This window comes from Epinephelus moara, chromosome 22 (genome assembly GCF_006386435.1).
Source record: "Epinephelus moara isolate mb chromosome 22, YSFRI_EMoa_1.0, whole genome shotgun sequence".
Classification (NCBI taxonomy): Eukaryota; Metazoa; Chordata; class Actinopteri; order Perciformes; family Serranidae; genus Epinephelus; species Epinephelus moara.
In genome coordinates this window covers 13,372,713-13,389,468 of record NC_065527.1, presented here as the reverse complement: position 1 = coordinate 13,389,468, position 16,756 = coordinate 13,372,713, and the positions used below count along the sequence as shown (strand labels likewise).

The following is a 16,756-nucleotide window of genomic DNA, read 5'->3' as shown; positions in this document are numbered from 1 at the left end:
TCTCTCCCTGGGTCTGTCACCTCTACCTATCCATTTTTCAATTCCAATTACTATTTTCAACTAAGATCAGCTCTAACCTACAGATGTATCCCATCATGCCTCTGTGTCCCCCTCCTTTGCCATTATGTGTCACAGGGATGAAGTTTATTAGCATTGTGACATTAAAGAATCTTATCAATGGTTCATGACAGGTAATCACAGTGCTGATCAATGCAAATCACATCAGATGATGGGGCGCTGTCTGTGTGAAATCATACATATGCATGTGGTTGGCAGGGGGTTACATAATCAAGAGGTAAATGTGCTTCCAGCTCAGAGAGTGTTGCTGTGTAATTACACGTCTGCTCCGAAGAAGGTTACGCCGGGAATAGGGTGCGACTGACGCAGCCAATTGTTGTGATTGTGTGTACATTTTTTTGTCAAGACACGCACTGTCCTGAAATCAGTATCATCTGCTTTTGTCTTAATGACTTTCTTGAAGACTGCGCATCAGATCTATGCACTCTATGTCTAATTGTTCACACACAATCACTCCTTTCAGCTCAGTGAATGAACAGAAGGTACATCTAATTGTCACACAATCCAGGTAATGATCCAGCAGAAATGGAGACATCTCACCTGTGATAGTTTTTAAAGTAGTTGACACTCTGGCGTTTGATAGACTCCTGCAGGACCTCTGACTTACTGCCGCAGAACTCCTCGCCCACCTGCATCAACCTGGAAGAGAGGGTTGAAGGATGAGGGAGTACATGATAACAGAGAGACCAAAGATGAAGAAGAGAGAAGGCAAAGAGGAAAGGTAAGAGATAGGGGAAAAGGGATTTGTCGCAGGTGCGCATCTGATGAGTGAGGAGACCCGGTGTAAAGAGAACAAATGGACTTCTTTTTTCATCCACTGCATGGTACAGCCGCTCTGCTCAACTGGACTCGGTCTGTTTTGGTTTTCCATTTATAACACTTGGTCGAGGTTTCACGTGAGCTAAACCAATATTGGGGGGGGGGGTTGTTTACTCAACCCAGATACTAGGGGTACTAGGCTACTTATTATCTGTGGTGGAAAACGGAATAGAGAAAAGGAGCTGGTACCAAAAGTGAACAGAGTCCAGTCGAATCATGCAGTGGAAATGAGGCATTTGATGGCTGCCTATTAAAACCTCAAATGATAATGACTTCATCTAGAGTGCACATCTGCACCATGATGTAACTACTGCAGGTTAGGGCTACTGTGGTTAAGGCAATGATTTTATTGACAGACTTCCAGATTTTTATCTATATGAGTGAAGTGATAAGTAGTCATTTTAAGGTTTTATCGGAAAAAAAAAAAACACAAATTCCTCTCTGTGCCCATGTGCTTCTGCATAAATTACCCTTAAAGCCATGCCTTTTTGCACTCAAACTGTAAAAGCTATTTTCTAAATGATCTTTAGCTTCAAATTCTCTGGAGGAGGATTGCTGTGCGTGTTTGACTGACAGCTGAGCCAGCAGGGGCATAGAGACGCCATGTAAACAGACTTGCTCTAGTAACTGCAACTTGCCATTCAAAAGGCGAGACAATGTGTCGTTACAGTGGCAGCGGTATTGAAGATGAAGGACCTCACAAGTCTGCAGCTAAAGTCAGCGATCTAAAGGAACCTTTTGTGACATTTTTCGGTAGCTGACTGAGCAAACAGCTGTTCTGCGACATAAAAAGAGGATCTCATCTACAGAACGTACATAGGTAGACAGATAAGATCAACAAACACTGAATGTAAACTTACTTAAAGCTTTTTGGCTGCGGATTTAGATTTTACAGAAAAGTTCAATATTATGTTACAAATGAATACAGATAATTCCAGGTGGGCTTGAAATCGTATACAGTAACATCCTGGATTCTACTGACAAACATGCCTCTTCCTTTCAGTCAGTTAGTGAGAGCTAAGTGTCTGAGGGGAAAAAATGTAAGAGTAAGTCAACCTGAAAAAAAAGAGAGGAAAAAGGGCAAGACAGAGGAAGGGGCAGGGACAGCGAGATAATGAAAACCAATTAGTGGAAAACAAGGATGAGCTGACTGCCCTGGCCCTGCGGCGTACCTGCTGATGACATCAAGTACCACTATGAAATCGTCGTATTTGAAGTTGGACATGTCTGTCCCCAGGATGTAGGCCTTCACTTTCAACTGGACGTCCTGAGGAGAGAAATGAGAGGGACACGGTGATTCATCAGGGAGGAGAAGTCGTGATTCAGCAACTCTGAGCTGAACAGAAATCTGGGAGAATAAATGAAAAGAAAAGCAAGGAGCTGAGAGAGGAAGAGACATGGCAGATTGTGGGATGACTGTGGAGAAAAACACGAGGCAGAGGGAGGAAGAGACATGCTACGACTATGCAAGGAGAGATGGGGTACAGTATTCTTTCCAACCTGCCAGATGCGTGTCAACCCATGCTCCAGCTTCTTCTTCACATAGCTGCGGTCCACCACGGACTCATCGGACTCTGCTGCGTCATCTAAGGGTATTCAAACAAAGCACATTTAAAACTAATAACAAGGCTGATGAAATTCCATTTCCCCTTATCCATTTTATTTTTGTATTGTTTGACTGTGTCATTTCAGCACGACTCAAAGGAATTCATTTACTTATTTCATTGGATATCTGCACAATGCGCGGCGAGCAGACTGGATCAAAATCCATACAGAAGTCAGAAAAGACTATTGTTACGGTTGATGAAGAAGTAAATGAAAAACACCCCTTTGATAATGATGAAATATGATTTCCCAGGTGCATTATAACACCTCTTCCTAACATACAGTGAGCGAGCGAACTCTGGCGGATGGAGCATGAAAAAGCTGACCAGATATACTATGAGCAACAGCAACTTTCAGGAAATCTATCGAACCCTGATTGAGCTTGAGGAACGGATTGCTGTTCCTCTGAAAAACAGCCTGAGTTTTAGCTGAAGACTTTCTGTACAATAGTGGCTGTCAGTCAGCATGTGACAGGAGCGAAGGTCACAGAGTTCCTCAAGAGAGGAAAGACTGACAGCAACCTAGACTACAAAAGGAGAACACCGAATGACAGTACCTCTTCACTGTCTGGTGGTCAGAGAATTAAACCAACATCTCCAGTGAACGTGGTTCGTCCTCTATCAGCTCACTATCCTCTCGTTTGTGTGTGGGTTTTTTTCTTCTCTTGGAGCAGACACTGAAGAGGCTACGATGTCATAGTAGCTGCAATACTTTGCTCTGGCTGAAAATTGCTTCAATCAGTCTCAAGCTGCTCGCTCTGTTTGAAGTGGGTTTCTGGGAAAGCCGGCAGCTGTGAGCCTGGAGCCAACTAGCAGGTGGCTGTCAATCCCACATTCAATTCCTTTAATGTATTGGGAAGACAGAAAAATGGAGACTCATCTCGGTCATGGATTATCCCACTGGTCAGTGTGTGTGTGGTTTTGTCTTGTCTTTTGTTACTGGGCATACACCTGGAAACTACAACTACAATTCACTCTAGCGTAAGGCCAGCTGCCAGGGTAAGCTACAGCCAGGGATACTCTACCCTAAGTGATTAAGTGTCACAAAGATGCTTGGGAAGATGCTTGTGGACGTGAAAGCCTTGATCCTGGCTCTCTCTGTAGGAAGTAAGCCATTCCTATAAACTGCAGCAGCCTAATAACAAACCCAATCGCTACTGGACAACATTCAGTGGGGAATTAATTCCCCATATTATAAGTAAAAATTAGGGATTCCACGGTGAGGAAATTTTCACTTGAGTAATAATCACGTTAGAACACCGGAGTTACCAGTCACACTAGACATTTTACAAGAAAACATATTTGCCTATCTATAGAGCGCCATGTTATTTTTTCGCCGATGCAAATGAACATCTCCCTCTGCTGCAACTTCACATTATAAACAATTAACAGGTGAAAGACACAGGTGCAATATGTTTTTCAGTGAGATTAGCGCTACTGCTATCATTAGTCCTTTTTAGATAGGAATTGTGCAAATTTGCACCGGGGAGTGTGGCAAAATGCCGCCTACCTAATTTTGTTTATACAGAATGCGCCTTTTTCAGGGCAATGGGGGGGTGTGAGCAAGTAACTAAACGTGTAGCTCAGCGTGTCACGTTAACAGTGACGTGGGAGGGAAGCCGCGGCTGGTCAGTCATTCGGCGATTCTGTCGTAAGTCGGCCCGTTTTTCACCATCCCCGTCATCTGACGGTTAATGGCCTCTTCATTTGCGAGGACAAGGAGGGCGCGCAATGAGGGCGCGCAATTCCTTGTCTCCCCAGTTGCTCATCTTTACAGTGTCTGTCAGGGTTGTGTTTCCTTCTTGCTACTAGCTGCTCGCTGATTCCTGCTATCAGCTGTTTCCTGTTTATCCACCGCCAGTGGNAGTTGCTCATCTTTACAGTGTCTGTCAGGGTTGCGTTTCCCTCTTGCTACTAGCTGCTCGCTGTTTCCTGTTTATCCACCGCCAGTGGGTCGCACATGTGGCGTCTTCAACAGCCCCTCCCATTGCGGAAGGCTGCCTCGGTCTGTTTAAACTAAAAGGGTTCCGCCAATATGACAATATGGCACATCGGATCAACTCGCCAATCTGGCTCTGTGTGTCTAAATGCTCGCAGCTTGCTGGCCAAACGGCCCAACATTCGCGGAAAATCTGGCAGTGTAAAAGAGGCTATTCATTAAAACTCAACTCAACTCAACTTTATTTATATAACCCTTTAAAACAGCCACAGCTGAAACAAAGTGATGTACATAAATAGACAAAGCAACACAGGGACATAAATCAATTAACAGGAAATGAATACTAAAATAATTGTTTATTGTTTTTAAAACAATTTAAAAACAATAAAACAATAAATAAAACAAACCGTAAAACACTAAAACAGAAGCAGAGTCTCATGCGGAGTTGAAAGCCAAGGAATAAAAATGGGTTTTTAGACGAGTTTTGAAAATGGACAGTGAGGAGGCTTGTCTAATGTGGAGGGGTAGGTCGTTCCACAATTTAGGAGCACAACGGAAAAAGCTCTGTCCCCTCTGAGCTTCCGTTTGGACCTTGGTACCTCCAGGAGCAGCAGATCGGCTGACCTGAGGCACCGAGCAGGAGCGTAGGGGTGGAGAAGCTCAGAGAGGTAAGGTGGGGCCAGACCATTTAAAGATTTAAAAACTAATAAAAGAATCTTAAAATGAATTCTAAAGTGCACAGGCAGCCAGTGGAGGGAGGCCAGGATGGGAGTTATATGCTCCCTCTTACGTACAGCCAGTGGAGGGAGGCCAGGATGGGAGTTATATGCTCCCTCTTACGTACTCCAGTTAACAGGCACGCAGCTGCGTTTTGCACCAACTGGAGATGTGCAAGGGAGGACTGGCTGACTCCAAAATAAAGTGCATTACAGTAATCCAGCCGAGATGTAATAAAGGCATGGATTACTGTTTCAAAGTGCTGTTGTGCAAGGAAAGGTTTCACCTTAGCCAGCTGTCTAATTTGAAAAAAGATGGACTTCACTACAGAGCTAATTTGCCGATCCAATTTAAAATCACTGTCCATCGAAAAAAAAACAAGTTTGAGAAAACTGCATTTAGACAACAAGAAAACGGGCGTTTCTGGCATTTGCAATGGAGCACTGGAGCAAGGAGCAGCCACAGTGAGCTGTTAGATAAAGTTGCAAGCGACAAGCTGCATACCTCCAACGTCTTCGCAGTGTAACTAACCCCCATTTCCCTCATTAACATTATCCGTTTCCCTTTAAACACTGGGTTTAAATCCGCAACATTACCAAATAGAGGTTTCGCTTTTCATCCTCACACCAAATCCTCTGTCATTGTCTTGTAAAATCTGACTCCTGCTACTCTGTGCTGCGACTCTACTGCTGCTTCTGCTGCTGTACGGAGAACACAGTTTATAATTGTAGCCCACCACAGCAAGCGTAGTCCAAATACATAATCACAGCTGTTACTAAGCAAGAGAGTAACAAATAACACTGGTCATGGCCTTTTTTGACAAAACCCAAGGCCGAAGAAAAAAAAAGATTCTGCTGCAGCATCTGTTATTAGTGTTCCTTTTCACTTTGGGTTAAAATCATTCTCTTCAAGTATTGGACAAGGGTGCATATTTACAGGCCACCAGAACAATTTGGTGAAATCACACTGTGAATCCATCTCTGTGTGCGCCAGTCACGGGCACGGGAACAGATTATTGATGTGAAAGACATTCAAGAGGCAAGGATTTCCAAGACTTCAATCTTCAGTGTAAGAGCGGTGAAGAAAACATAAATGTGTCACTGAAAGAGTACGTGTGGATGTCGATGTGTTTGAAATCACACATGTGCACGCACACACACACACTGGCCTTCATTAACCATTAAACCAGATGATGGTTAGACACATTAGTCAGAGAGAACAAGGGAGACAGGCATGAATCATGAGGAGTGTTTTTCTATTCTGAAGCAGTGAGCTGCTTGAAAGACCTGAAGCCTTAAACATACAAACACATAATTTAACTCAGCTTGACTCAAAAATCTTCAAGCTGTAGTCAAAACAGAGGAACTTTACTCTGCTGGGTGAGGCGTTCGTCTTCTGAGCGAGGCGATAAATAGCTCTTACCATTTGGGCTGTTGTTGTAACAAACTATGCGCATATCACATCTGTCAGAATAAAATGCACTTAGCAGCAAAATCACATATCAAACATATCTCTTTTTGACCTGAGAGACAGTGGCAGTGAGGGTGTTTCCATAATGGCACACTAGAACAAAAAGTACATCCATTAAAGGAAAGTACACATGTAAATTTTATTACACCCACACACTGTGTATCTAATTACATAAATAAAATCACAGAGAGCAAGAGAAAGGACAGGAGGAGTTGAAGAAAACCTTCACAACCAAGATGTCGTGAGTGAGGAGTTAAAGAGTGAGTGCCTTAAAGAAGGAAAAGTAATTTATCACAAGGGACTTCAAGAGGTTAAAAGACATGAAAAACCTAAACCAGAAGACACAAGCTGGGATCAGTGAACGTGGATTAATCAAAGCTCCTCGGAAACCTCTGAGTCTGTGATGGTATTACTTTATGGTGATAGAGACAAAAAGAAAGAGGAGTTTTAGTCACCAACATAAGGTGTATAAAAATGAGCTTTAAAAAGCAGTGGACTGTTCAGTTCAAATATACGGAAGGGTTATCCTAGGATTACAGGATGGCATGTATAACCGGATAATTCTGAAGTGACATCTGTTGTTCTTGACATGAAAAACAGCAATTATATCTAATGTATGGCATAAAGATGACGGATGGAATTGACTGAACCGACGGAGCTGATGTCCGAGGGTCACCGATTTGTGCATTACCGATTTATATATTTGTTTTCGATCCCATTCTTAAAGAACTCCTCCTATTTTACACATCAGGGTCTGTTTGCAGGTCTTGGGGGAGTACTACTGCACATACTTAATTTAGCGCCGACTGAGATTGAAGACTACAAGTTTAGAAATGGGAAAAAAATCTTGGGTTGCTGTGTTAGAAAGATATGAATTCACCAGACCTCTGTGGCTTGCTACTCATCTGCTTGAGGCTAGTAGTAGCTCAAGGCTACATTTATCACTACTAGCATAACACCCCTGAATCTCTGTGACTGAACTGTTGGTGGTTCGGTGGCATTATGGGTAATCCTGGAAATGTGGAATGAAAAAAGACAATATCCCTCGTTTCTGCTGCATGAATTATGGTAGTTTTCTTTTAACTATCCATTATGAGTCTGACAATGTTATACAAGTGCAATGCTCCAGTAAATTGTTGGTGTATTCATAGAAATGATCCCTCAATCATCAGTAAACCTCCCTAGTCGCTGATCACCTCCCTTAGAAACAAAGCAAAAGAATAACTGTCCTCTACAGCATAGTTCACCTCAAAAGGTTTTCCTACTCTATTGTTCTTCTTCATCAGTCCATACGTAGATAACCACTTTACCCAGAGGACCTGCGTTAATCGTACTCCGAGGCATACAATTAGGAGCAGAGAGGATTTGCCCAGCCCTATTATAGATTCTGACAGTGGGCTCAATACACCAAAGAGAAGAAGAATCCTCAAGAGGATTTCATGTTGAAATGTATTTGTTGCAGTAGCTTAGAACAATGGGTTTCCCTTAGAACACCGCTGATGGGTGCCTCAGATTGCCCACTGCAGTAATCAATACTAACAAGAGGCTTAGCCAAGCATTAAGTTCAAACAATATGTCTTATTAAAACAAGTGATTTTTTTCCTTCTAGGGCAACACATCAAATTATCTCACTGAATTTTCACATTTGACGCAAGACCCTTCCCCACTGCACAAAACAGCACAAACACCCACTAATATTTGGCTTTTGTATTTTATGGAAAAGGTCAAAAACAGCATTTATTCCTTGGACAAATGACTCTGCAGCAGTCACAGGTATTATTGGCTCTAGCTCTGATCGGCAGTGATTGAAACATCACACATGAATGGACATGCCAAAGTAGCTCCTTCTGCAGCGCAATGCAATGACGCTCCGTCACAAATACCCTCCATCTCTGTCCAAGAACATCGCACAAAATTGGTCAAAGGCCTCCATGCTGCTTTGTACTGTTTACTAACCTTGTTTTCCAGAGTCTCCATGATATCAAAGGTGAAACACTGGAATACATAACAAAAAGGCATACTCATCTACCGCAAAGTCATGTATACAATGGGAAAGTCTTTTGCCAATTTTTAGCGGGTTAACCACTAATTTAGGGGAAGAAAGGGCTTCAATATTAACTTGAGATGGTCAAGTGTGTCTCAATGGATAATGGGGTTTTTGAGCTTGCTTGTATTAGATGTGATTGTCAACTCTTAGTCATTAGTTTCAGTCAACTAGAACTCAGTTGAGTGGGCGGATTGGGTCTGAAGTAGGGTTGAGTGAGGTCTGACCGGGCAAGTTTACCACACCAGACCAGTACCAGACTAGCAAGATCATTTGGTGGATAAGAGGATGGCTTTTTCACAACAGTATTCTAATTTCTGGCCAGCAAGAATACCTCTCCATCTAGCTATATTATGAGCATTTACCTTCTCCTTCCACTGACTGTACGCAATCATCCCACTCAGAACGGATGTGACATATCATGCTTTTGCTTGGCCTTTGGATTTATATGAGATATATATTTATATGGTGCTATTGTTCATCTCTCAATTTGACCTTCACTGAGTGTGCTCATGATGCATTTTAAATTTAATCCATTCCCATCCTTTCATATTACCTCTCCAGCCAATACGATCATGTTACCACCATTACTAGTCATGATTTCTAATAATGACACTGTGGCAGGGTTTAATCAAACATGTCTGGGAAGTTCAAAAGGAGGGTTTCAAACACTGTCCTTGAGACCCAAACAACACTGCAATTTGAGTCATTAATAAGGACAGAACTGGTTTAAACAATTGCATCATTCACTAAAAGATGAAAGAACAAAGGGCTTGGGAGACTTCGTGCCACGGCAGCTTGACATAACTGGGTTTCATTTAATGAGCACAAGGACGGCAGTGGGAATGGAGGGGTGTGAGGAAGAGAGAGCAGAGAACATTTCAGCGAAGACAAAGTAAACCTGATGTTGTGCGCCGTGATAAAGGTGAGAGAGACGTGGGTAATTAACCAGTTTCAAAAGTCCACAAGTCACATCACGATTTCTAAACACATTGAAGGTTTAGTTGATGCTTTAAATGAGATTTCTGAATCCATAATGTTTTCAGCACATATAACTCAGTACTCTTTTCCATTTGTTTTTTTTAAACAACTACAGTACATCCCCATTAATTCCTCACAGCAGTTGCCGTCAGTACAGTTCGTGTCACTGCCAACTCCCACTGCTGACCTGGTGAAGTTGCAGACAGCCGCCCCACGTTATCTACTTACAGCCTTAATAATGGTCATTAACGAGAGTTGCTACAGAGAGGGAGGAAATAATAAATGATCGGGAGAGACGGCCTTTGCCACACTGTAGGTGGTAACCGGTGTTTGACCTTTGGTGGCATTGTGGGTAACGGAGTTTCTGGTGATTCACTGGACAAACACCTCCAGGGGCATTAGCTCCCCACTGGTTCCAAACTATGACTCATAGAGGAGCAGCGTGTGCATGGCTTTGCATAAATCTATTAAAATTCAGCAAGAAAAAAGTCATGACCAGAGGCGGAGCAAGGGGTGGCTTCTGGGGTTCCGGCCCTGTATGTTTTCTCATAAGCCCAGAATCTTTTCGGTTTTTAAAATACCTTCAAATTTGTGTCACTTATTTAATACAATATAATCTATATAAGACATCCAAATGTTTTTGTGTTGGCCTAATGTTCAATTCAGAGTACTGAAGGCCACATTTACTGGGAGTGAGTACATTTATATGCACAAAATATTCTGGTTTTTGCCCTTATTCTGCAAAAGAAATGAATGATGAATGAAATGAAATTAATGATTCCCTAAAGCAGCCGTGGTACTCTGATTAACATGCCCTAACATGTTGTTTATCATGTTACAATATGGAAAAGCGGAAGGGCAAAGCAGCTTGTCTTTTTTTTTTTTTGTATTCATTTTTTGCATCTGAGTAGAATTTTTTTCTGTTTCCTAGCGGTGGTGGACATGTTGGATTGTGCAAACACAGACTGATCTGATCTTTTGTTTTTAATACACATGCACACCTTAAAGTGCTGACAGGCTGGTTGCAACCTGAGAGTCCTTCACAGGAGATGCCTTTAAAGGGCCTGCGAATAAATCCAATTACTGTAAACACATGATCTATGAGCAGGTTGTAAATATTGAGTTAAAAATTAGAGGTTGACATGAAGAAAAAAGTGAGATGAAATGGGTCAATCAAAAAATTAAATTGCAGTATGTGCTGGGAGGGTTCGGTAAACTGTACATTATTTCACACAGCGTGCCACCTAGTTTAAATGCCACATTACTTGCTTGCTACTGAAAAATTAATGAGGTGTGAAAGCCACCTCTCACCCTGACTGCTGAAAACTGTTACTTTTCTTTATCATAGCAGAGCAGACAGCCGCCATACGTTCCAATCTAGCCTTCATGGTGCATGCCCGTGCTCTGTGCGAACATGTAACAGCAGCACAGTCTGGCCTTGGTTATTTACTTTCACACACATGGAGCCAGCCCTGTGCCTGATGGCTGTCAGTGCTGATCGGACATGACAGGGTGTGTGCTACAGCAGCAAATCCATTTTGTCAGGTAGGGATATGACCCTGGCTCAAATTACTTCCTGAAACAACCTTTCCTTTCATCAAGTGGCGAGATTAATTACTGAAACACTACACTGATCAGCTCGATATATCAAGTGGCCACAAGTTTAAATTCAGTGGGATGCTCCTCTTGCTTTCTCAGTGAGATGAGAGGTGTGTGTGTGTGACAGAAGAGGAGTGATCTTCAGTGGGTCTGACTGGTACGACTCTGATGGCCTCTTGTGTGAGATGGAGGTCACCGCCTGCGGAGGTCATTCTCTTCAACAAATGACAAAAAGCCTGTACACTAAATCATTACTCTGATGGACCCAGCACACATTAGGATAAAAAGAGAAAGGTGAAAGCCAGGACAAAGCCAGGGTCGGGGACACCTTTATACAGAGGACGGAGGTAACAGCCAATCAAATAGTGAGATGACAGATGGGTCTCATGAAAGGGAATGTGGTGTATGTCCTTTCCCCTGCGAGGAGGATGGCATCTAATGAAGGATCCTACTTAGCATGTCACCAACCATTCAGGACGTCTTTGTGTCCTCATCCATCCACCTAATGAATTCTGTATAATATGGGAAATGGAAATAAGCTATCTTTTGATACTAAGCAGGAAGGTACCAGCCAGTTTGACAGTTCTGTATTTGCAGCTAATATCTGACCAAGTCTTTGGCAACACAAATGATATAAACAGCGATGAGGTGAAAAGGGCTATAAACCAAATCCGGCGTGGTTTCTTTTCTTACGCTGGTAAGATACTCAACTTCTTGCGGAGCTTACTGCTAAACCGCAAAGTATGTCTCGCCTTGACAACTCAGCTTCTCGAGGCTGATGGTTTTACATCTGGCTGACTGAAGGCAGGATGGATAGAAGCTGCAACACAAGCAAGACTTTCCTTGTTGATCCAGATATAAGCTTTGGGTTTGGACAGATGTGGTGTTCAGTCGTCTCGCGGTTCTTAATGGGCTGTAACTTGAGTGCAGCTTTACGGAGTTTCCAGAGGGGAGTCAGTGTGCTTTATAGAACAACGGGTAACCTGCTTTTTCTTTCCTTAAATGATAAAACAGGTAGAATGTGGGGATCTGAATGATACCAGAAGGTCAAGAATGTCACAAAAAGTCCTAATTTTATCTGGAAACAGTACCATTATAAAACAGCTGGACGTGAAAGTCCTGTTTGTATCAGCTTGGAAACAGAGCACACTCAAAGTCACACATCACACATTTCCATAAGAAAAAAATGCATCATTCATGCTTCATCGCCTGTACATACATTAACCTTGAAACCATATGTCTGGGTCATATTAATTACACAATATAAATACACAAAAACAATGTGTGCATATAATTTATATTTATGTAATTAGGACAGCTTGTCGAAGCAATTCATTAATTAATTAAAACACTGTATTACTGCACAACACAGATACGCAGTTCTTATATATACAGACCCTATTTTCTTTCAGGAATCCAGTGACACAGGCGTCATTCTTCTGGGATTCGGACAGGACAGGGGTGTTTTTATGGGAATGGGACAGGAGCAGTGCTGAATGATAAATTGTGTTTTACCTTCACTGCAATCATGAAAGATTGCCAGAAACGCAATGAATAAGGAAAAAAAAAAAAAATTATTTACACGCACCATCAGGGTCTGAAATTAACACCTGCCAAGTGCCAAATGTGGTAGACTTTCCAATTGGTGAGTAAATCTCAGCGGGCTATTCGTCACACTGGCGGGTAAACGTCAGTATCAAAATAGTCATGTCACAAAAACTGACGCTGAGTGTCTCTACCACGTTTTGGTGTCGTTTACGGTCCTGCTGCTCGTGTCTGACACTCACACAGGAACAGGAACTTCATGGTGCATTCAAGTGCACCTTGTAAACTCAGTAATCTCTGCTCGAATGGCCACAGAGTTTGTTTAAAATTCATTTCATTTTTTTCATTCTTTTCATGTGTAACACATATATCTGTCAGATGCTAAAAAGCAAAGTCATCGTGCACATCCAAAAACCATTAAGGCAGGTGTTGAACTAATAAAGGATAACAATAAACAGGGAGAAAGGCCCACACACTGTGGCTCCCTGAAGTGACATTACTATTGCCTTAAAGGGAGCCACAGTGTGCGGACCTATTTCAATGTTTATTGATAATTAGATGCTAAAATCATAACAATACCCCGTTAATTTTACACCGGCAGATTTAGAAAATTCTATTGAGGCAACCTCAACCATATTCTTGTGCAACAAGTCCCCAAGTACCTCTGTGATAATTTTCAAGTTGTTTCACAGCATTTTTAAATAATTAAATACAACAGTCATACCCAGTGTGCATACATTTTGGCCAGTATAAATATTTTATTTGATTTCTGTATTGGATTGGCTACTCAGTGTTTGGGGTTGATGTTAGCAGGGTACCTATTAAAGCAGAAAGACAAAGACAGTGTGTAGCTAATATGCACACTTCAATATTTGTTATTCATCATAGATTTTCCTCACACTATGCGGGCCTAAATAAGACTAAAAATACACTCCCCTGTCACCCTCAAATGCACATCTCTCTCTATTGTTGCAGAGAGGAGATGCTTTACAAAGGACGGTCTAATCAAAAGTTATTATTCCACCACTGACTCATTCCATGACCTCTACACTGAAAGGGAGCTAAGTAAATGCTGCAAAATATGCACCACTTCAGTTACCCATGCCACTTCACTGAAGCACCTGTCCGCATTCAATACTCTCTGCTCGATTCAATCGTGCTTTTCTGTGAGCTATAAAGCTGATAAACCTACTTACTGCGTATTAGAATAAAAAAGCCAGGAAAGAATGGCACTCCTGAGCGTGTGGAGGAAGCTGACCCCATTTTCCCCAGAGTCTTTGTAGACTGAATCTGTGAGTTACTTTTTTATCTTAGGGTATCGGGAGCTGATTTGTTTTATTATGAGTAAAAGAAAAACTAAAGAGAAAAAGCAAATGGGAGGGACGGATTTAAAAATTTTAAAAAAGAAGGAGATTTAGAGGCCACAAATATCATATTGTGCAGGACAGAAGGTGTACACATGCTTTCTCTATGGGATCTGGTCCATGCCAGAGGTCGTTACTGTATCTTATATTTCTAAGTCTGTGTGCTTCTTCGGGGAGTTGTGCATCTTTTTGCTGCATTTTGGTAGGCCTGAACAAACAGAGCAGTGTCGCTGAATGTAAATAGATTCTGAAACATTACAAAAGGTCACAGGGTTAAACAGGTTCAGTATGCTCTTTTACCTGGGGCGGGGGTGGTCTCCTGTTTGTCATGCTCCTCGTGCCACTGCATGGTGCGGTGGTAGCTCAGCATCACTTCCCACAATGCTTTGCATAGATCAGTCAGGCAGGGGATGTAGCTGTCCAGGGTGATGTGCTGCAAAGAACAGGGAACAGATGAAGACAAGGTCACGGACGCTCTTTTCTGCACTATATGAATTTAGCATCGTATTTGTGTGTCATATGCCTCTGTATGCTACTTACCTAAAAGTAAAAAGGAATGATTTCAGAGTTATGAAACACACAGTGCTGGACTACTTATAACAAGATTCAGCAAGAGACTCAGATAAAAAAAATAAGCTGATCAGCTGTCCTCTTTTTTAATCTAATTAAAGCCTGCTTATACTCATCATTCAAGGACACGGTGTTGGAAAACATCTATTTTCTGTGTCACAAGAAACACTTTCATCTTATGTAAGAGCTAATTAATGTAAGGACTGATTAAAATAATGGCTTTATTAAGGGAGCGCTGAATATCTCTCATGTGCACATTAGGAAGCTATATTATAATATGACAACTTGGGTTCAAAATAACAAGCACAGATGATTCTTAAATGGATCTCACAGACCTATTCCATCTCAGTGTACTCTCAGGGTAACAACACTTGTGCCTAGTTCAGATAAAATATGCAATAAAGTAACAGAATCTTGGTTTACATTTGATCAGCACTGCCCTGTTTTATAGTTTGATTTAAGTTTGGTCTGAGTTTGAGAGACAGAGAGAGAATGAGGGGCTGCTCACTCTCTTGATCCACTTCTGTACTCTGTGTCCGTGTTGGCCGCCATCCGAAAATGTGGAAGTAACCGAATAACCGAAACTGCATTGAGCTCTGTGAAATATCAGTGGTGTTGACTCCAGACAGCAAGACAGTTCAAGTGTGAAGTAGAAAGTACTTAAAGAAAAATGGACATTGCTGTTTTTCCTGCAAACATTCAACAGATGACCACGTCTGATTGCGAGCTCTGAGGAGGCCTGACAGCCTGGAAAAATATGTGTGTTAAATTAAAATTTGGCCCACCGAAGAGAAGTACAGCTGGCACAACAGTAGCCACTGACACAGCTCAAGGCTGTACCGAGAAACAGGCCGGTGGAGTCCAGTCAAGACGTCCAGAAACAAATAAATCACTGCCAGATGAAACCGTGCTGTCAAGAGCAGCCGCACTTTACTTTGTTTCATACTACGATGATGAATAAGTGGTTGTAGACCCCTGCTTTCTTTCACAGAAGCATTGTTTAGTCACACACTGGAAAACAGTGCATTGCAATAAAGCCTCCAACTGTGCACAAACTAACATAAGTAAAGTCCCATGCCTTCTTTTGGCTTTTCCTCCGGCATGTCCAAGTCCCTGAGTGACAAACCACCACTTGCCAGAACAATCTCTCACCAAAACACTTCTCAGTGAGACATCTGAGGTGCTTTCCCCACTGTAAGCCATCAGCAAGAAATCATATAATGACCACCATCCCAAAGATGGTAATGACAGAGCTGTTGCCCCAGGCAGCGAAATTGCACAAAAGCTTCCACTGTTGTCAAGTACTGTTGCTGGAGATGATGTTGACATGCTTTGGATTTACGAGCCACTTCTCAGAAATGTGACATCACTAAGCTGAAGTTAACACTAAAGCTTAGCAGGTAATGAAACACTTCTAGCTCTTCAAATTAAAAGTTAGAGAAGTGAAATAGTAAATAAATCTTCCACTTGGTATTGAGTGCCCTCGTTTGCGAGATAACCCTTGATGAGGGAAGTGAGAAATATTAGGGTAGAGATCTTTCCCAAAGAAATGAGACACCACTTCATGCAAATCGGCGTGGCCGACATGCAGGCATACGTCACGCGTAGTAGCGACACAAGATACCAGTAGTCATTCAGGTTTGAAAATGCCGGCTCCAGCGCTTGTGTTGTGGCGTGTGCTATGTTTATTCTGTTTGAAAATGCCGGCTCCAGCGCTTGTGTTGTGGCGTGTGCTATGTTTATTCTTCTCCGTCTGAAGAATCAGGAGGCGCCTACGACATCTTCTAGTTCTGATCGATTTTGTTGGGGTAAGTCGATTTGTTTAAATATTTTGACACTGTGTTCAACCAAGTTGCTGATGAGTTTATGCTAGTCCAACCATCTGTTGTTTGTATAGCCTACATTCCGATCGTACAGTAACAAATTGTTTTCCAAAACTTGCCGAAGTTGCTGACTTCGCAAGGTGTTCTGGGAAATTTCATCTTCCACTTCGTTGAAAGTGTGGGTCGGGGCTCCCTTGGAATCT

General features: G+C 42.2%; 1 protein-coding gene across 1 annotated transcript in view; it reads right to left on the bottom strand.

Annotated features, from left to right (window-relative positions):
- The window catches only part of vps50 (VPS50 EARP/GARPII complex subunit), a 129,852-nt gene that overhangs the window by 55,853 nt on the left and 57,243 nt on the right, over nt 1-16,756 (bottom strand). The window contains exons 13-16 of the mRNA XM_050034838.1: nt 14,461-14,593; nt 2,398-2,483; nt 2,070-2,164; nt 619-717 (exon numbers count right to left, since the gene is read on the bottom strand). Of these exons, the coding sequence (XP_049890795.1) occupies nt 619-717; nt 2,070-2,164; nt 2,398-2,483; nt 14,461-14,593 (413 nt within the window). The remainder of the gene's footprint in view (nt 1-618; nt 718-2,069; nt 2,165-2,397; nt 2,484-14,460; nt 14,594-16,756) is intronic.